The sequence below is a fragment of the Drosophila pseudoobscura genome, chromosome 4 (genome assembly GCF_009870125.1).
Source record: "Drosophila pseudoobscura strain MV-25-SWS-2005 chromosome 4, UCI_Dpse_MV25, whole genome shotgun sequence".
Lineage (NCBI taxonomy): Eukaryota > Metazoa > Arthropoda > Insecta > Diptera > Drosophilidae > Drosophila > Drosophila pseudoobscura.
The window spans coordinates 5,284,892-5,306,518 of NC_046681.1; the positions used below are offsets into that span (position 1 = coordinate 5,284,892).

General features: G+C 48.0%; 1 protein-coding gene across 4 annotated transcripts in view; it reads left to right on the plus strand.

The window, feature by feature from the left end:
• The window catches only part of lilli (AF4/FMR2 family member lilliputian), a 98,684-nt gene extending 79,789 nt beyond the window's left edge, over positions 1–18,895 (plus strand). For 2 of the 4 annotated variants that reach the window (XM_033380889.1, XM_033380890.1), the window contains exons 3-12: positions 9,235–10,380; positions 11,963–12,731; positions 12,813–13,225; positions 13,288–13,344; positions 13,409–16,663; positions 16,745–16,936; positions 17,020–17,100; positions 17,303–17,468; positions 17,529–17,679; positions 17,763–18,895. In XM_033380889.1, the coding sequence (XP_033236780.1) occupies positions 10,178–10,380; positions 11,963–12,731; positions 12,813–13,225; positions 13,288–13,344; positions 13,409–16,663; positions 16,745–16,936; positions 17,020–17,100; positions 17,303–17,468; positions 17,529–17,679; positions 17,763–17,911 (5,436 nt within the window). In that variant the 5' untranslated portion in view covers positions 9,235–10,177 and the 3' untranslated portion in view covers positions 17,912–18,895. The remainder of the gene's footprint in view (positions 1–9,234; positions 10,381–11,962; positions 12,732–12,812; positions 13,226–13,287; positions 13,345–13,408; positions 16,664–16,744; positions 16,937–17,019; positions 17,101–17,302; positions 17,469–17,528; positions 17,680–17,762) is intronic. The other 2 variants (XM_015181250.2, XM_033380891.1) reach the window with 2 other exon arrangements.
• Positions 18,896–21,627: the final 2,732 nt, after the last annotated feature.

A 21,627-nucleotide genomic window follows, 5' to 3' on the forward strand; every position in this document is an offset into this window, starting at 1 on the left:
TCTCTCTCACTGAGCCGCCTACAGTTGGACAACAACTGGGCGCACACATTGGCAATTAATATGTAATTTACAGTAGTCGTACACCAGCAGTGGCTGTCGAACTGTAGGCATGTCACCCACAGCGGCTGAATGGAAATGGAAGAGCAACAGCAACAACAGCAACGTCAAAGTGTTGCTGCAAACAGCTGCAACAATTGTTGCCAGACCGCAAAAGTTTTCCCTCTTTTGATGAATGCTGTTGTTGCTGTTGTTGTTGTACTTGCAACAGTGCAATTTCCATTTAAACTGTTATTATTATTTTGTTTTCTGTTTCTGTACATTTCAGTTGAACAATCTGGCTTCCGATTCGTTCTTGTTTTAACCTGAACCGATGGCTATGGAATACCACTTGAATGGGTTAGAGTGCGGGAGGTGGGAGGCACTTGCCACTACCACCCTGTGGCAGAGTTTCAACTTATTGCAAATTGCTCGTTCGCAACCAGATATTCTGCTGTAAAAGTTGTGTATTTTTGTGACAACTTTGAAAGATAGTAAGGACAGCGACAACAATGTTGCAGGGAGTATACAATTAGTTGCTAGCATTGGAAAATGTTGCAAATATTGAGTGGATCATAAGATGCCTACTGTAAATAAACATGCGTTCCACTAGGGCGGTTCCTTCATTATTCCAAGTTTGTTTACTAATCCAACAGCAAGGCACACTTATTTGTAGACGTTAAAAACTATTTCTTTAGAAAAATAAACATAGGGGAGAGGGGCGTAACTCGATTGATTCAAATAATCATAGCAACAACAAGATTTCGATAAAGTCTTTATTTGTTTTTGTTTCGATTTGCAATGCTATGGAGGCAGGGCCGACGGAACTTGCGCTTGCGATGCCGATCGCTACGCAGACGAGCCTCCCTCGGAGCTTTCGTCGGTGACGAACGACGAGAAAAGAGGGATGCAGCGATTAACAGCGTAGGCAAGAGAACAACAACAAGCTGCGCTCGGCTTAGCGATCCGTTCTCTGGAATGCTTTTTGCGCTGCCATGGGCAGGCGCTTTTCATGGGTATTTCTTTGGTTTGCTTTAAAGTGTTTCCGATTTGCAATTATTTATGTAGTAGCGTTTTAGCAGTTATTTAATCGATTTGCAGCCAAAAGTAGTACAGTTCCTGCAGGAAAATGCACACAGAAATAAATGAAAAATTGTTTCAAAGTGGCTAAGCAGCTTTCGTTTACGATGATCATTGGTCACGGTCAGAGAGGGAGATATGTAGTTGTAAAGGGACAGAGAGAGAGATAGAGAGAGAAATATTCTCCGGAGAATTACCATTTTTCCCTGCACAATGCGACTTTTAGTCCAAGGTTGGAGGTTGATGTTTAATGCTAAACGACTTCAAAGTCGGTTCTGGTCCTTAAAATGATTATTTTATGAATTGGCTGGCACTTCATCAAGGCAAGAGCCCGAAAGTCCGTGGCAGAGCGGCCGGAATAACGGTGGTTAACCGCAGAATGCACACCGCACACTCACACTCACACACACACTCAACACATAACTCTCAAGGACACTCTCTGAGCGCCACTTGTGGGGGCCTCCCGTTTTAAAGTTGCCCTCAAATATTCAGCCTGGCAATTTGGGGCAGGCCCAGGGATTTGCAATTTCTCTAAGAAGATCCTTGGATGAAGAAAGGAGGTGGACTTTTTTTGGTGGGTGGGGGGTAAAACTGCAGCAAATGTTATGCAATTTTATTAATGGAATTTTTATGTGATGCACTTGCTCATCTTTACCTCTTTTTTCTCTGTCCCTCTCCCTCTCTCGCTCTCTCTCTCTCTCTCTTTCTGCCTCGTTAAATGTTGGGATTTTGTTGCCGCAAAATGAGCAAAGCACGGAGCCCACAAAGGGCGGAAAAGCTTAAAGAAGGCCAAGAATAAAGAGTAACCGAAATAAAACTGTGCAAAAAATGTGCGCTACATTTTCGACCCACCCTTTCCCCTCCCCCCCCAATTTTCTTGTGGCAAAGTTGGGCGGCAGCAACAACAGAGCAGAGTAACCCACATCAATTTAAGTTAAATCCCAAAAACTATTATCATTTTAATCAAATCAAGCCGCAGGACAACAGCAACAGCAACAGGAAGCTCCACAGCAATTCACCCAGGAATAGGGCGGAAAAGCAGCGATGTTGGGGACGGAAAGAGGGTGAAAAGCAAGAAAAGAAATACACAAAAAAAAACCTAAGAAAGGAAAGGGAGAAAGGGGACAAGCCAGCCGATGGAATACACTTTTACTTTTCATTGAAAGATTTCCGATTTCCTGTTCCACACGGGGCGCTCAACCGCTGAAATATCTTTAATCCGAAATCTGGGAGCCTCAGAGATCCTCAGCGACGCGCTGTCAAGAGAGCAGAGAAGGACAACTGATCCCAGGCTAGAGATGGTCGTCTTTGGGTGCCTTGAGGCGTGTGCGTGCTCACCGAGCACTCGAAGTCCTCGGAAAGGGTATAAGAAATCACAAGGAAATGAGAGAAGAGAGAAAATGGTGAAGCCAGAGGGGAATAAGAATGGGACACAAACAGAAATGACCAAAGCAGCAAGTCAGCAGAGGAGACCAGAGACCATATACCCTGATTCCGATGGAAGCCAGGAGCTCTGGAAGGACTTAACTAGGTGCTGGAGAGGGGCGGCAGGAATGTGCCAGGACGACGATGACGACGAGGACGTCTCGTTAAAAGCAAACGCCAGGTGGGAACAAAACGTAAAAAGAGGAGAAGCAGGACGAGGGGCAGGCGCAGGGGCAGGGGCAGGACGCAATGCAGTTTCTGGTCCCCCGGACGGGGCTGTCGTAGGGTAGCATACTTTACGGCGGCGTCGCTGTTAATGAAGCAGGAAATATGCGTCAGCATCAATATGTAGGCAGGACGAAGCGGCGCGACGGAGAGGAACCTCTCTGGATGATGGTCTGGATGGTCTGTGGTCGGGACTTGTGTTTGAAAGCAAGTTGAAAGCTGGACAAGTCAAGGTGCTAAGTGGCGCCGCAGAAGCTGCCACAGATAAGCGTTGCATGTGCAGATTACAGACGATGTAGATAGAGGGGCGCGCCGAGTGCCGGCTGAGGCAGCATCCGAAGTCTGCCTCATCTATCAAGTGGGTATGCATATGAAATTGATTGGGGAAGCTGCAGGAGCAGAGCCCAGGAACCCTGCCAATTTAAGGCAGATTTCCTATAACTTAAACACATCCGAACCCCCCCAGCATCGCTGGGAAACAAATCACAATCCATTCAAAGACAGTTGCCGGAGTACCCCCATTCATGTGCAGTCCTTTCTTTTTATACGTCCTACCATACACGTACTCATCTCTCCGTCTGTTGAATTAATTAATTAGTTTTTGCTACCACTGTTTGAGGTTTCAGCTTTCAGCTTTCAAAGCATTTAGTTTGTCAACTTCTCATGCCGCTGCCGCTGTCGTTGCCTTTCTTCAAAGCCCCTCCAATCCTCTTCAAAGCAGAATACAAAAAATTGTTTGTACATTGCATAATGAATGAGATTTGCCAAGAAAATTGACCACAAATTGCACATCCCACATGCCACAGACAAAAGTCTACGGCCAGTCAATAGCAACCACAAAAATCCAAGGAAAATGCTGCACAAAATTGCAGTCAGCAAATATACACATCTGTCGAAATGTAAAGCCTTGAAACATTTAATTGACTAAACGAAAAATCGAAATCAATTGTATTGACGAAAAGGCTTAATCGCTTCAAGTTTCTCCGGCTTTGGTTTCTGGCCAAAAAAGCAGGCAGCAAAATGACCTTAATGCAGAAACGACAGTTTAAACAAATAATATAAAAAACAACATACATGTCTCGTGCATGACGGGGCTGCCCCTGCCCACTGCCCTGGCCTAAAGCAAATTCTAGACCCCACCTAACTGATTGATTTTACACTCAACTCCACTTGTAAACTGCTCAAATTAATTAAATAAATTTCAACTGGAGAACCCGAAGCCCCCTCTATGTGTCTCTCACTCTTTCTCGGCAGGTGGAAGACCTTAAAGATATAAATTAACCCACAGTCAGGCCCAGCAGAACCCCCCCGCCCCCTCGTGAACCAAGTCCAAGTCAGAGAGTCAGAGTCGGAGTTGAAGTTGAGTTTGAGGCGCTTTTGCTGAAAGAAAGTTTAATGAGTGCCATAAAATTTGTTGACTCTGCAGCCACACACACACATACACAAAATTACAGCGAGTATGTCCTGTACTATCCTGTATCCGAGGGGGTAGGGGGTGTTTGCAGGATGAACACCGAACACTGAAGACTGAAGGCGACTGCGGCTATGGTCGTTAGTCTATGGCGCCCATTTGATAATAAATCCTGTCCAACACACACATAGACACACAGTCGCACTCGAGGCAGGGGCGGAGGCAGAGGCAGGGGCGGAGGCAGAGGCAGAGGCAGAGGAGCAGACCAGAGTGGGGCTTTGTTTATGCACTGTCCAACAAAATGGGGATTCTTTATACCTCCTCCAGCTCCTGCTGCTGTTGCTGCCTTCTCTAGCGCTTCTTCTTTTAATTTACCTAGAATATTGGGGTATATTCCGGCAAGTACCCTCAATGGAAGTCGCATATGGCAAAATAACGGGTATAGGTAGTCGATTTGGCAGAAATACACATATTCCCGAGTTAACCGAGTTCCTCTTGGCGTTGATCTCGCCTATCACAGAAATCGAGAGCGTTTACCCCGCTGTTATCGCACTAAAACATCGATAACATCGGTTATCGCATAAGAGTATCGGTAAGGGTGTTGGTTAAGGGTACTATGGGATGGGTTAGGGTCCTCAGATAAGAGGGATAAGGACGAAACCACGCTGCAAAGTAGTCCGTTATTCCTTTGATTCGTATTCGTTGAGAGCGAGGGAGAGACGTCTCAGCCGATTGTCCAGAGAGAGGAATTGCTGGGAGCGATAAAGAGAGCAAAAGGATGAATATAGCTTGAGAGGAGCACGATATCAAGAGATATCGATGTCTTGCAAAAGAAAGGCAAAATCCAAAAGGAGACACTTGCTTACATATCTGATGTGCACACTTCTGCCGAAGGGTATCCTCTAATCGGCTATGCCGTGCTCCAAAGCACCTCCTCCTCCCCTGATTTTACACCTCTCTGCTGGGCGGCGGCGGCGGCGGCGGCTTAGCGGTAGTTTCCATTGGGGAGTTAAGTAGACTTTTGTGTTATAAATTAGGCGTGTGCCAATGCGTTTGTGTGTGTGCAGTGACTGCCTTTTGCTAGCCCCCCACCAACAGCCCCCAAACCGCCTGATCTTTCTCTCTGTCTCTGTCTCTGTCTCTATATATCTATTTCTATCTACAACATATCTATCTTCCGTCTCTGCTGCTTGCATGTGGCTGTGTGGGGCTGTGTCTCTCTATCCCTCTGCTCTCTGGTAGTTGGTCTAAATATGCATATGAATATGAAATTAGTCGCATGTGTTCGTTCTGGCTTGGCTTTCATCCTGCCTGTCTGGGCCTCGGCCCCCCTGAATTGAATTGAATTTTCTATGCCAAGAGCTTGTGTGTTTCTTGTGCCCTGTGTGTGGGTGTGGGGTCGGGGCTGTACCCGGGGTGTTCTCTGTAAAAAGGGATTCCATGCGTAATTTAATGTTTGTGCATGTTGTTAAATGATTCATGGCGACCTGCTCCTGCTCCTGCTCCTGCTGCAGCTACAGCTCTCTTTGAAGTGACCCTGATTGGCATTAGGCATAACCAAAGCAGAAACTTCATGATCGTTTATTAAATGTATCGCTTCCGGGATCAGATTCCCTCCTTTTGTTCTTGTTTTCACTGGAGATACGTTGGAGATTCCCCTGGGTATGAGACTGCCACGAGAGCCTTCTCTAAATAGTTAAAGGGTAGTATCCCATTGCACAGTCTTCCTTCCATTGCGCTCTCTCGCCCTCCCAAAAGAGTAACGGACTGTCTTTCCCACTGCTTCTGAGGAAGGAAGGAAGTTAGCTACTGAACCGACTACCGTATCGGCTTCATTTTATAAATCTCCGCGACACATACGACATATTTTTGTACCAAAAGTTTCTCCAATAAATAGAACCTTTTTGCAGCTCCACTCCTCGATTGACACATGCAATTTACAAAGTTTCTCTGGACTTTTCTTAACATGGAATATATGTGTTGTACTCCTTGCAAATCTCAAAAAGTGGCGCCCCCGAAAGTCGCAAAAGTCTCCCGAAAGCGATTTAAATGTTAATAGAGAAGCGAACACCGAAAGAAAACAAACAAACACACAAAAAAATGGATTTACAACGTCGCGAATTTTGCTAAACTCCTGCACGGTAGAAAGGGCTTCAACAGGATAGGGAGTGGGTCCTGGCTGGGCGGCTGCCATTCCCCAGAACATATTTGCATAAAATTCATAACATATGCCCCGACACAGGCGTCAGAGGGGCCTCCGACTCTGGCTCCGACTCTGGCCCCTGGTTCTGAGTCTGAGTGTGTTGCCCAAAGTCACGGCCTGGTCTGTGGGTCCTCCTGGTTCGGGTTCTGCTATCAGCGCCCGTAAGTAGGCAACGAACGGTAAACAACTCCGCTCACGTCTCTGCTGCTGCGCTGCTCCAGCTGCTCCACGCCTTCGCCAGTCGTTTCGTTCTCATCATCATATTTGCTGTAAAAAGAAAGCAAAGTAAATAAATAGACATGTGTGAAAAAGCCGATGAAAACAGTTGGATAACGACGGAGGGGAAGGGGAAGGGGAAGGGAACGGCACGAGAGAGTCAACAGGGAAAAAAAAACCGACAAAAAATTGCAAAAAGAAAATTGAAAATGCTTCAGGGGCTACAACAACAGCAACAACGATGGCCAATGCAAGTTTTCCTGAGCTCTTTCAATATTTTGTTACCCCATGAGCCGTCGAGGAGGAGCTTGTCGAGGGGGGGGGGGGGGGGCCGGAGTTCCGTTGGGTTATGTGTGCGCGATATACATATAGCAACTTTTTTCGGGGCTAAACTATGGAGAATATTCTTAATTAAGCTACAGCCCCTGGGGCGGTAAAATGTTTGGTAGGTGAAACATTCTCTTGGCTAGAGATTATTTTGTGAGGCGTTCGACATACTTTTCCCCAGCCCTAATATCCCTCGGCCCCTTATATGGGGCCCCTTATATGGGGACTATGGAGTGTCAAATACAGTCCAAAGAATGATCTGGAAATGCATTGAATGCCGTAAGTATCGATGCGAATGTGTGTGTGTTTCATTCCCACCAATTCCAATCGGGCCTCTTCGCCTGAATGCTGTGCGGCCGAGTCTTACGTGAGCGCAGGCATTCCCTCGAAGCTCTGGACTTCTTCAGTCAATTTTCTTTGAGCAATCCCATTCGTGGCTCAGATCCGATATCTTCCAATTCCCTACTTAAGCCCAATACCCATTTTGTTCCCTGCGAAACATTCTAAAAATCATTGCCAATTATATATGTATTTATAAATGGCATTGCATTGAAAATTCAATCCCCAGGACAAAACCGAAAGTCAAACTGCAAAATGCAAATAAACAAAAAGCCAAAACACAAACGGGCCCACACAGAGATGGCAGACAAAAGACAAATTATTGTAGCTTTAGATTAAATGGACGCACATTAAAGCAGTCACACACACACACACACGCACACACACAGGGTGGGGGGAGGTGTGGGTGTGGGTGTGGTAGTGGGTGCCACATATATAAATTAAGCAATAGCCTGAAACCGAAAAGGCGGCCCGAACAGCAGCAGAACTGAAACTTTGTCAAGCTTTTTCTCCGCCTGAGTCTCCCCTTTGTGCGCTCCCCTTTTTCGGTGACGTGCATAAACTATTTGTGAGCACTGTGCATGGACTGGGGGGGGTTGGGGGGTGGTAGGAAAATTCTACCGAAATAAAATAATTAAACGTTTGTTGTCTCTCCTCTGACTCTGACTCCGTCCCTGGCTCCGTCCCTGGCTCCGTCCCTGCCTCCGTCCCTGGCTCCGTCCCTGGCTCCGGCGCTCTCCTTCAGTTGAGATGTTAACAAAATTTATAAGACAAATAAATTTTAGCAGCAGCAGAAACGGAAAAAAATAACACCCAAAGGCAGCAGATTTGTGGCTCGTTCATTCCGTCTCCCTTTCCCTTTCTCTCTCTATCCTTCTCTGGGAGTAAAAATACCAACAAAAAGGGTCAAATTTGTGCGTCTGTCGTTTGCAGTGGGTCCTGTCCTGTCCGGTTCTGTCCTGTCCTGTGACCAGAAAATTAATTTAACTGACACGTTTTTCATTCAGAAATGAAAAGTACATTTTGTCATAAATAAAATTCTGAGCTGCATTTATCATGGAACGGGGGTTCGGTGGTTCGGGGGTTCGGGGGTTAGGGGGTTTGGAGGTGGCTTAGCAGGGAGAAGCACCCCTTCGGGTGGCTCAAAAAGGTCCACGTTGTAACTTTGTACCCCACAAAGGAATGTGCAAATTTAATAAATACGAGTATTATCTGCAAGCACTGTTTAAGGAAGTCTGACAGACTTCTGTGTTCTCTAGAGAGCAGTAGAACCCTCGGGTTCTAGTTATGCTCCAAAAACTGTTTACATTTCCACTAAAACTATCCAGATCTGCTGTCCCTAAAGGACTCTTGCCATGGCGGATGGTTTCTGTGAATGCATCCATTTTTCGGCTCCTGTTCAGCAGAGCAAACGCATCTCACGTGTGTGTGCTTCAAGTTGCAAATTTTCCATAAGAACACGCCCAAAAGGACATCGTTGTGCTCTGACAGTCTCGGGTTAAGTGAATCTAGGCGCTGCACTCCAAGGGCCAGCCAAGCAGACGCCGCCGCAGCTCCTCTCAGTTCTGTTCTTCTGAGTTCTTGCCCGACGACTGCCGCCGAGATGTGTGTCGCCCAGCCATGTGTGGGTGCCATGGGTGGTACCTTTTGCATAATGATAAGCCGAGTGACAGTCACCTCCTAGCTCAGGCACCTGTGCGTGGGCTTGTCTTTAGTTGCAGGACATTTTTACAAAAAAGTACCCAGTAATCGCAGAGACACCGGCGAGGATACCTTAGATAACTTGTTATAGAAATCAAGAATCAATACGAACAGATCATATTTGTGTCCATAATAGGGAAAGCAGAAGTCACCAAGTCTATGTAAGGGAGGGGTATCGTGTAGTCGATTATTTTGTGCCGTTTCTAACTTGATTTCTGAGATGCGCTCGAAAGTATGCAACTAATTTTGTGTTTCTCTGCTCTGCTTTCAGGTACTGCAACTTACACTTTTTTACCAACACAGTCACACACTCTTACCCTGAAAAACACACACACAGACATACTCAAGCAATAAAAGACTCCAATCAGATGTAACCGTAGAACTGTAGAGCTATAAAACTGTAAAAACCCAAAGAAAACACGATCAAAATTCCTTAGGAAACAAATCAAATCAGCATTTACAAAGAATAAGTCTGTTCAAGAGAAATCAATTGAAAAGACATTGAGTCAAAGAGATATACATACATATTTATTTTGTGCTATTGAAAGGAGAAAAAATACATAAGAGGAGCAGCAACCACAACCACAACAACGAATAGATTACATGATAGTGCTAGTGCTAGTGCTTGTGCTTGTGCTTGTAAAACTGTTTGCCCTAACAGAGGAGAAGAGTCAGTGAGCCCTGCCCTGCCCGCCCTGCCCGCCCAGCACGACGACGGACGACGGACGACGGCAAAGCCTTAACAGTCGCTCAGCAGAACGGAGGCAGCAAAATGTTGCCAGCAACAACAGCAGCGCCGAGTGACTCCAGCAACACAAACACGAACAACTACAACTACAACAACAAATACAAATACAACCACAAAGCGCCTTTTCAACGTCGCTGCTGTCACAGAAGCAAAATTACAACGATAACATAAGAAAGAGATAGCAACATAAAGAGAGCACAGAGAGAGAAATCAAACTTTCAGTTCACCGTTCGATTAAGCCGATTCGTTACCCCATCCCTCCATCCCGCCACCCCTTACCCCTTGCCCCTTGCCCCTCTTCCCCATCGTCTGTCCTCCTTGTCTGCAATCTTCTTTGTTGTTGTCTGTGCAGTGTTGGTGCGGGGGTGCCCCGTGTGGCGGTGTGCCGGAGTGCCTGCGTGCGTCGCCTGCCTGTGTGCCCTCTCAGGGGAGAATTTAATTATTTTATTTGCATTAAGCGCGCGTTATGGCACAACAGCAGCAGCAGCAGCAACAACAACAACAACAACACCTACAACATCCACACCAAAACACCAACAGCAACAATCAACTGCAACAGCAACAGCAGCAGCTACAACTACAGCTACAGCTACAAGAACAGCAAGAACAACAACAACAACAGCTACAGCTACAGCAATACAATAACAATTTCTACAGCCAAAACTATAAGTAAGTTTTAGAGTCACTGGCTGTCCACGGTCTCTCTCTCTATCTCCCACTCGTTCTGTTTCTCTGTGTCTGTGTCTGTGTCTATTTCTATGCCTATGACTGTTTGTTGTTCGTGTCTCGTGTCTCTGTTTATGTGTATTGTTCTTAAGCATGTGAAACCAAACCCCGCGCCCCTCCTCCCCACAGCTCTCGGGTGCTTTAAAATACAAATTAAATCAAATACAAACATTTGCCATCGCCGGCCCCTGCCCCCTGCCCGCTCCACCCGCACCGCCACGTGCAATATTTGCAAAGAAATATTTGCAGCACCCATAAAGCTGTGCGCATGCCAAACTGTTGACAAATGCTTGCTTGTTCCTGTCAAACGTCTATGTTTGTATGCACATAGGAGTATGTTAAGCTCTAAAACTGTGAACAGCAGAGTCTTCTGCTGCTGCGTAGCCGCTAACCGTGCACTTCGGGCTTCAGGCCAAACTTAAAACGCCTCTAAAATAATCCCCAAAAGCTATAGTTCTACTTACTGTACCCCTTAAATGTTTGTGAAATGCTAATCAATTTGTACCTATTCTTCGATGACATTTCGCTGGTTCTTTTTATATGCATAATAGCTAGATAATATAGAAATATATAGAAACTATTTACATGCACATGTATGTACATATACTCTTGCCCATGAGAACTTTCTGTTTGGATCTTAAAATTTGGATCGTTTAAAATTAAAGAAACAAATATCATCAATAAGTAACCAATTTGGAATCCGAATTAGATTTTTGCCAGTGATGGCATGGATTTTGTTTGATCGAAATGACGATTGATTTCTAATATTTTCCATGAGGTTCAGTAGAGGTCCCCTCTCTGCTTTTGTGGTAGCACCAAATTCTTTGCGCTCTGCGGCCACACTGGAACTTTGTGGTGTGTGCCATAATCTCACTTTAACCTTTCCGGCAATAATCGTTGTTTATTTTTATCGTGTCCGAGTACTCGCCTGCCAGAAGCCAGCTGCATGCATTTTAATCGTCACCATACAAGATATCATCTGAATAAGTTGATCTGAATACTAGGCCCAAATCGGAGACGTAATTCAAAGGCGAAAACCAACCTCCAAACTATACACGCGTGCGTGTACGTGTGCGTGTTCGTGTGCGTGTGCGTGTGCATGCGTGTGTGCCCTCCCTTATGCACTCACTCGAATGTAAACATGCTTGAGCCCCTGCTTGAGCACAAATCCATTGAGCGGCAGGCAAACGCAGGTACTCCCGCCCCCTGACCGCCTCGCGACCGAGTACGAGTACGAACGGACACGAACCGGAGCCCAGGCAAGGCGCCACACAGTGCATGTTAAACTGTTTGAGCCTCGGGGGAAAAACACGTGACGTGACTGTTCCTGTTTGTTCGCCTAATGTTTGTTGGTGTTGTTGTTGTTGTTGTTGTACTGCCTGTGCCATCTGTTTGTTGTTCCAATCGTGTGTTGTTGTTGTTGTTGTTGTTGTTGTTCTAACTGCACCCAAAAATTACGGGGATTAAAACCCATACTCGAATCTGTGTCCACTTTCATGTACAATTTTGTTTTGTGTTCTTTCAGCATGGAGGAATACGAGCGACGGAAGCGACGAGAACGTGAGAAAATCGAACGGCAACAGGGGATACAGATCGATGATCGGGAGACGGCTCTGTTTAGCGAGCCGCGACGGCTGACGGAGGGCGATGCCGAGATCACGGCCGCCCTGGGGGAGTTCGGCGATGCGAGGGTCTACATCAATCAGTCAACGGTGGGGATTAGTCGGCACGCGCCCGGCGCCGGCAATCCGCGTCTGCAGGCACCGCCGCCGCCCAAAACCCTCGGCCATTCGCACTCACCCTCGTCCTCCTCCGCCGCCGGCTCCGGCTCCGGCTCAGCCCTGCCCGGCCAGAGCCAGAGCCAGCAGCAGCAACAGAAGCAGCATTACCAGCAGCAACAGCAGCAGCAGCGACCTCCGGGCTATCTGAAGCAGGCGGACAACAAGCCGCCGTACAACGGACGCGGCGGCTACCCGGGGCAGCCCATGAAGAACGATATACCCTCGAGTAGTGGCATGGCCCCGCCCCGGGGACCGCCCAGATCTGGCTCTGGCTCCATCTCAAACTCCAACAGCAACTCGTCCAGCGCCACAAACAATGCCACCGGCGGAGCCGCCGGCACGACTCCCCTGGGTCCGCCCTTGTCCACGCAGATGCCCAATGGGCGGGAGAAATCGTTTCTGGGACCACCGGCGCCAGCGCTCCACAATGGCGCTGGGCTCTTTGTGCCTCCAGCGGCCAGCAAGCGGCCCGGCGGCGGCAGTGGCGCCGGACTGCAGCCGCCCCCGCCAGAGGTGAGTCCATGAGATTAATGCCCCGAAAGGGACTGCTTTCTAACTGCTCCTATCCAATCTATCCCTTTCCACCCTCCACAGAAGGACATCACCAAGATGATCAGCGAGATGACGAACAGCTTTCGGGTGACGGCCCCTCTGACGTCGATAGCGGCCACTCCGCACGCCCCGACGCGAGAGAACTACAACCTGAACGGACCCAACACGAACAAGTATGCCTTTGGCCCGATCGGCTCGCCGCCCATCGGCTCCCAGCCCTCGTCCCTGATGGCCCCGCTGTTCGCCCCCATTGCGCCCATCGCCTCGCCCATTACCTCCCTGCTGACGACCCCGCCACACGCTAGTCAGGGATCCCTAGGCGGCGCGAGCCCCGTGGCGCCGCTGCAACAACTGCCGCCGACGCCGCCCAAGGCTGCGGCCGCTCTCTCCCCCACAGCAGCGGCCAAGCCGCTCAAGACGGAGAAGAACCATACGTTGGAGAAGCAGGATTCATGGTGAGACATGAGAGATTCCTTTCCTTTCGATTTCTAACCGTTCTTATCCGTTTTTGTCACAGCCTCGAGAACGATCTGGAGCTGTCCGAGTCGGAGGACGAGCAGCGCAAGAAGGAGAGGTGAGAGAGGCTCATGATGGATGCTCGTTGCAGATGCCATAGTAAATGCTCTTAAATATTCCAGCAGGTCGGCGGGAAACAGCAGCAACAGCTCCGAGTCGGATTCCAGCGAATCGGGCAGCGAGTCGAGCAGCAAGGGAGACCACCAGCAGCAGCACCACCATCACAACCATCACCACCAGCAGCAGCAGCAACAACTGCAGCAGCAGCAGCAGCAACAGCTCCTCCAGCAGAAGCAGCAGCATCAGCAGATCCTCCAGCAGCAGCAGCGACAATTGACGGCGAATGGCAGCAAGAAAAAGTACAGCCACTCGATCATTGCCGGAGGCGGAAGCACAATAAGTGGACTGCTGACGTCCAGTGGGTTCGGCAGCGGAGGCGCTGGCAATGGCGGATGCTCCACAGCGAGCTCTGGCGGGGGCGGAGGAGGCAGCGGGTCGGGCGGAGGATCGGGCAGCAGCTCGGGCATCGGGACCATGAGCAGCGGCAGCTCCTCGAACAAGACGCCCTCGCCCACGGAGAGCAACAAGTGGACGCTGAGTCGCTTCTTTCCGAAGCCGGCCAACCAGACCAGCTCTGAGAGCGTCTCGCCCGGGAATGTGAGCATGAAGGTGCCTGGCATCCTGCCAGGCGGCGCTCAGATCATACCCGAGTCGATTGAGGTGACCACGGCCATTGTGAAGAACGAGAAGATCCACGACGACCACATGGACATGGACGAGGTCGAGGAGGAGGACGAGGATGAGGAGCAACTGCAGCAGCAGCAGCAGCTGCGCTACGGCGCCGGACTGAGTGTCACCCCCGTGGCGGTGGCCGTCAAGAAGGAAGCCCTGGACGGCGTGGGGGAGATGGGGGGTCTGCCGGCGATACCAAAAAACCAGATAAAACGGGAAGCGGAGGCCCTGCACTCCGCCGCTCGTCTATCGGACTCCGGGACCAGTGGCAGCGGCAGCACCTCCAGCAGCAGCAGCAGCTCGGATAGTGCCCCCGGCGAGGTGGTGCCGATGCCGGGCCCCGGCGAGACGCTGCAGCTTCCGGGAGTGCCGGCTGCCATTACGACGGTGATGCGGGTGCACCCGACCCTGATGCAGAAGGCTCCGCCAAATAGTGTCACCCTCACGCCCATTCTGCCGCTCCCCGCCTCGCCCAAGCAGCGCCAGAAGAAGCCGCGCAAGAAGAAGCCCGCCACCAGCGCCCCCATTCTGGACTCCAGCGACGATGATGACCCGCCGGCTGCCAAGCATGCCCTAGAATTGTCCGCCGCCGCTGCAGCTGCGGCTCAGGCCCAGGCCACGGCCACTGTTCCGCCGCTGGCCGTGAAGAAGGGACGCGGCAGGCCTAGGAAGCAGCAGCAGAGTGGCGGCAGTGGGAACCTGAGCAGTGCCTCGGCCGGCAGCAGCTCCCAGACGAAGGGACCCACGCTGACGGCCGCCAAGAAGCCGCTGGTCAAAGGCCCCGCCATGGCCAATTCGAGGAAACGAGACCATTCCAGTCAGAGCAGCTCCAACGGCAACACACCCACAAAGAAGCTAGCCATGGGCACGGGCACAGGCACAGGCACAGGCACGGCCATGGCAGTGCCCATGACAGTGATACCATCCGGTCCGGCCAATGCCAGTGCGGTGGCAGCGGCCAGCAGCAGCTCCGACGAGGACAGCTCGTCGAGTACCGGTTCCACTGGCTCCAAGTCGAGCAGCTCCTCCAGCAGCAGCGACGACACAGAGACCACCCAGAACATAAAGTGTCGGATCGTGAAACTGAACAAAACGGGAGCAGTGCCGCCCCTGGCCCGCTTGGGAGCTGTTGCTAGCGCGGGTGCGGGTGCGGGTGCGGGTGCAGGGGCCAGTGGGAGCAGTTCCCCGAGCAGCAGCAGCAGCGAGCCCGAGGATCATCTGGTCATGAGCACGGTCAGCGCCCTGCCTATGGCCCAGCAGTTGATGCAGCCGTACAAGCCGCGAGCCGTCAGCCAGCACAGCCAGCACAGTCAGCAGCTGAGCAGCTCCGAGTGCTCTTCGTCGAGCGGCAGCAGTACCAGCGGCGACGAGGACGAGGCCAAGCGGGAGAAGGAGCGGGAGCGCAAGCGGAAGAGCGACAAGAACAAGATCAGCACGCTGACGCGCATCTTCAATCCCAAGGAGGGGGGCGCCAAGAAGCAAGGCCAGGTGGTGATCATGGACCAGTCGGAGGAGCAGCAGCAGGTCAAGGTCGGCGACTCCTCCTCCCAGCCAGTCCCAGTCCAAAACGCGGCGATAGCCAAGCTCCGCATGACGCCCACCCAGCAGCAGCAGCAGCAGCAGCTGGGCGCAGGTCTGGCCTCCCCGGCACGGACCACGACCCCGCATTTGACATCGCTGATATGCAAGATTGACCTCAGCAAGCTCTCCCGCGAGCGGATCATGCGGCTGAAGAAGCTCACACCCTCCCAGCAGAACGGACATCTGACGCCCAAAGATCTGGTCACGATCCAGACACAGGGACAGTCACAGCCCGTACAGGTTTCGGCCCCGCATTTAACACCCAACGGCTATGCCGGAGATGGGCATGGGCATGGGCATGGGCATGGACATGGGCATGGGCAGGGGCAGGTGCAGGGGCATCTGCTGCCTGCAAAGGTGAAGCACGAGCATCCGCATCCGGTCAAGCCGGAGCCAGAGCTGGATGCCGGCTACGAGAGCAAGTTCAAGCCCGGCAACGTGAAGCAAGAGTTCCAGCTGAAGCAAGAGAGGGATCGTGAGCGGGAGAGGGAAAGGGATCGGGATCGAGAGCGGGAGCGGGAGAGAGAACGGGACCGGGAACGAGAGCGGGAACAGCCAACAGGAGGACGTCGGCGCAAGCGCAGCTCCAGCTCCAGTTCGAGTCCGTACAAGGAGAAGAAGCGGAAAAAGGAGAAGTCCGACCATCTGCAGATCAGCAAGGACCAGCTGCTGCCGGTGCCTGTCCTGCTGCCTTCCAACAACCACGAGCGAATATCCTGCCACGAGCGGTTGTCTTTTGACAAGCTTCAGCTGCTTCATGAAGACGCTGCTGCCGTCGCCGCTGCCGCTGCCGCTGTCTCTGCCCCGAACGGTAGTCCCAGCAAGAAGCTGCTGGTCATGTCACCGCTACCGCCTCCACCAACAGCCGTAGTCGTGCCCCCCGCCGTTGTGGCGCCCTCCACATGCAGCGAAGCTGTGCAGACGACTCCCCCGTCGGCAGCAGCAACGGCCACAGCGGCCACATCCACGACGGGGACCTCAACGGCTCCACCGGTGCCGGTCACGCGTCTCATATATCGATCCTACTTCGATCGTGAGGAAGAGCCCCACAGCGATGACCACAGGTAAGAGTCCTTCATGATAATCAATGTGTTCAGCCGTACTGACTCCTGTTGTTTCTCTCCAACTGAAACTCCAACCCGTAGAAAAAACAATCAGTTCCTGGTGGAGGCCGTCAACCGGAAGCATGCTGCCGACTCGGAACGCGACTCCTTCAATCAGGTCACCCTCTATTTGGAAGCCGTTGTCTACTTCCTCCTTACCGCCGATTCCATGGAACGCAGCAGCTCTGAGCAGGCCACATGGACCATATACAAGGACACCCTGTCGCTAATTAAGTGAGTAATGTGTGCCAAAAATGAAAGGGAACGATACCCTTGGTTCCTTCGTAACGTATTAAATGTGTTCCTTTTTGTTTCAGATTCATTTCCTCCAAGTTTCGGCCCTACCAGCAGTCAACGAACGGACAGCACGAAACGCACAACAAAGTGGCCATACTAAGGTGAGTCGATGGGGTCTCCTCTCCCCCTTTTCCCTAACCAAATCCAGAAAGAAATTCTATCTTGGATGGAGGTGGCTATGCATAACCGTGCTGTACGATTGCGGACAGATCCTTCCTTACCTGTCTAAGATATTCTTTGTTCCTGGAACTCGCTCTATATTCGTGCTAATCATTTTCCATTCAATCTGTTCGCTGTCTCCAGCTTGCGCTGCCAGTCGTTGATATCGCTTAAGTTGTACAAGCTGCGACGGACGAATTGTCGCACTGTCATCAACAGCCTAACGGAGTTCTTTCGCACCGGCAGGGGGGACATTGTCAATGGCAATACGCCGTCCTCCATATCACCATCGAACTCGGTGGGCTCACAGGTAAGAATCGAATTCAAATGCAGCCATAATGGCATTGATCTGACTCTTTCGGCATTGCAGGGCTCCGGTTCGAATACGCCGCCAGGAAAAATAGTGCCTCAAGAAATACACACTCAGCTGTCGAAGCAGAATGAGTATCTGACCTATGTGAATAGTGCTCACGAGTTGTGGGATCAAGCCGATCGACTGGTGCGCACAGGCAATCATATAGGTGAGTGGATAAGAGGATGAGAGAGAGAGAGAGAGAGAGCTGGAGAGAGTCGAAAGTAATCGAATCAATGCCACTCCACACAGATTTCTTCCGCGAACTGGATCACGAGAATGGCCCGCTGACGCTGCATAGCACCATGCCTGAGGTGTTTCGATATGTGCAGGCGGGCCTCAAGACGCTCAGGGATGCTGTGTCGCATCCGACGCAACAGACGCTGCATCAGTCGCACTAACGACAGCAGGAACAGCCGCAAAGGGAACGACAGCGGAACCAGAAGCAGAAGCTGAAACAGAAACAGAAACAGAAACATAAACACCACCACCAAACGTGTCTAAATAAAAGTCAGGCCAAATTAGCAACTATTATACACTACAAGCTACTAATTTAGTTAATCAAGAAACACTACACGCAATGAAAAGAAACGAAACTAAACGGAATAATCCAAGAACCTTCCAACAGAACAGCAAGGAGAGAACCAACCAACCAACCAACCAATCAACCAATCAACCACAACACAACAAATAATTTGTTAATAATTTATAGTTTTATATGTATGTATGTATGTAATTTGTATATGCACACCAATTACTTATTTCCTTATGCTCAATTTTCGATTGTTTTTTGTAAGCATGTTAAGCTTTATATTTATGCCTAGTTTTAATTGATATTACCTACCACACACACACACACACACAAACACACACCACACCACACTAAAAGTTTAATTAGCTTTATGTCTAGACCGTAAGCTCCACCAAACAACAAGTAAGAAAAAAGTAAACTGACCCTGCCCCTGACTCCCGTTTATGCCCGATTGTACTACCTGTAACCCACATGATGAACATTTTAGTTGAATTTTGTTTTCGTATGCGTCAAAAGCAAAGAAAAAGAATGCCTTTTATAATTGTTTAAGTTTTAGTTAATTTTTTCTTTGCATTGCATTGCATTGGTAAAGAGAATCGATCGCGTTAGCCAATATATTTGTATATGCATATTATCGCATCTACATATTTAAAGCAACACGTTATAGTTATAAATTCCTTGTAATATTTTTGATTATTAATTATGTTTAGTGCAACTATTCTATTGATTTAAAAGTAATTTTTTTAAAGCAATCACAACAACGTTTCTAGAACAAAATACATGAAATGAAGGAAAATAAGATATATATTTATATATATATATGGCAAATATATCAGCGTATATGGAAATTTAACTTTTGTTTTTTTACTTTGGTTTTACTTTGGATATGATTTACATCACTAATTATATTATGTATGTTTAGTATGAATACGAATAAAATCGTGACACCCTACCCTACCAGCACCTACCACCGCTCCACGAACCGAATCATCTTACCCACACTTTGGATCCACATTCGACCTAAACTTAATGGGTGCCTCAAGACTCTCACACAGACGCAACAAAAAATAGTGCATTAGTAGAATTAAACGAGTTAAAATCAATTGAAATAGACTTGCCCTCAAATCGATATACTTATACATATATTAACTGTACATATAGCAGCCTATATACACTCGAACATATACAACATACGATATACATAGGTATATATACATATATATTTTTAATATGCCAAACAAAAGCGGAATGCAATAAACTACTTTAAGCCGAATCGAATCCAATCAGCCAGCACAGACCCCCACAGATCGAACACCGTACAACCTAGAGAGGGGTGTGCGATGGTGGGGTGGGGTGGGGGTCTTTACAAAGTGCTGGCTGCGTTTTGTTGTTGACTCTTTTTTGGCATAGAACGAGAAGCGAAATCGAAAACGAAAACCACGAAAATCAAAGCGAAAACGTATGTAACGAAAAACCAAAATGAAAACTCTATTAAATAATATTATTAAACATGGTTCTGGGGAAACAAAGCATTTCACTTTCAACAAATGAAACAAAATACAACAACCAATTGAATTATAGGCAAATTTTAAGTTGACGAACACGAACACTTGAACCGATGATGAAGGGGGGAAGAGTGGTAAAGTGAAAAAGTGGAAGCGCAATTTTATTGTGCAATGCAACTAAGTGTAATTATTATAGATTTAATGTACATATGCATTGTTAATAATTATCAAATGCTGTATATAAAATAGTAGTACACGGAGACACAGCCTATAAATGCATAGTTCATACGTACATGCATACATACATACATACATACATATAGACACATACATACGTACGTACATATGCATAGAGATGAGATGCATACAAATCCACATTTATATACTGGCATACACGACATACATATATGAAGACAAACAACAAATATACATGCATATATATAAATATATATATATATTTTTATATATATACAGATACAGATGAGATACAACTAAACGACATAGTAATTATACATAGTTAAATTTTTTCAAAACGACAAGATCAACTTGCAGCAATAAGCAACAGCAAAACACCAACAACAACAACAACCACAAAACAAAACAAAAAACAAAAACAAAAATAACCAACAAACGAAATGCGCCTAGAAATAGTTAATAATTATATTTTGTTAAGCGTTATTCTAGTGAAAACAAGAACAAAAACAAACAAAAAAAAATACAAAGAAAAGAAAAGAAATCGAGAAAACCACAGAATTAAGTTTTAGGCTCTGGCCATTATTCGAATGAGAAGCAACGGCAGACACCAAAACGAATGCAAACACGAAGTTGTTCATTAACAAAGTAAACGTAAAAGTAACGGTAATGGTAATGGTAATGGTAACGATAAAAGTAAAGCTAAATCATATATATTTTGTACAAATATAATTAAAAAACAAAAAAAGAAGAAAACCAAAACCAAAATAAAAGTAAAACAAAAACAAAAACAAAAACAACCGCGGCAGCAGGCAGCAGCTAAACCAAGTACACTTATTAAAGTTTAAGCAACAACAACAACAAAACAACCAATTTAATATGCAATTACCGTAACAGTAGTTGATAAATCAAACGAATAAAACATCAAAAATTGTAACATTTAATAACGCCCACCCCCCGCAAAGTCGTTTCATTTTGTCATTTCCGCGGTGCTGTACTCGTACCTGGGATGGATTATATTGGGGCGGTCCGAAATGTGTCCAGCCCGACAACGAAGACGCCTCCTACGCTAACCCAACTTTAGGTCCAAAATTTCAGCCACAGCGATACTATAGTTATATTCTAACAATCGCTTAACTAAGTCGATATCAGTGCTTTCGTAAAAATGGAAAAACCGAGATGGATGCTGTTTATGGGGACCTTTATCCTTACCATAATTTGCAGCTGTAAACTTTTGTGCTGCGGAATTTATGCGTCGACATACGAGCCTAGTAAATGACACAATTTCGAGACGCCCAAAAATTGTGATCAGTGACGAAAACATCGCCAAGCTTATCCAAATTGTTCTACATCGGCAAGTCTAAAGACTTCGTTTGTCATATTTTCAACAACGAATTCGAATTGAAAAAGCTCTCGGGACGTTGGGTTCCGCGTTTGCTCACTGCGTTTGCTCACTTTTGATCAAAAGCGCTTTCGAAAAAATATTGCAAGTGTTTCTTGGCGATGTTGACGCGTAATAAATCAGAGTTTTAATAACTGTGGCTGAAACATGGATACACCACTATACTTCAGAAACAAAATCCCAACCAAAACAGTGGACCAGCGACAAAGATGTCAAACAACATTGCAAAACAGCGCAAACTGTTATTTCAGTTCGATTATCTGGAGAAAGGAAAAACGGCCCGAATTGCAAAAGAAACTAATTTTGTTGCAGCATGATAATGCACCTTCCTATACATCAGCAGTTGCCATGGCCTTGAATTGACCATAAATTCCGCTTTGAATTACTTCAGCCCCTCCCTACCCTTTCAGACCTAGCACCAAGTGACTTCTTTTAATTCGCTAAGCTTAAAGTTGCGCTTTTCAAACAGAAATCGTCCTCAAATGA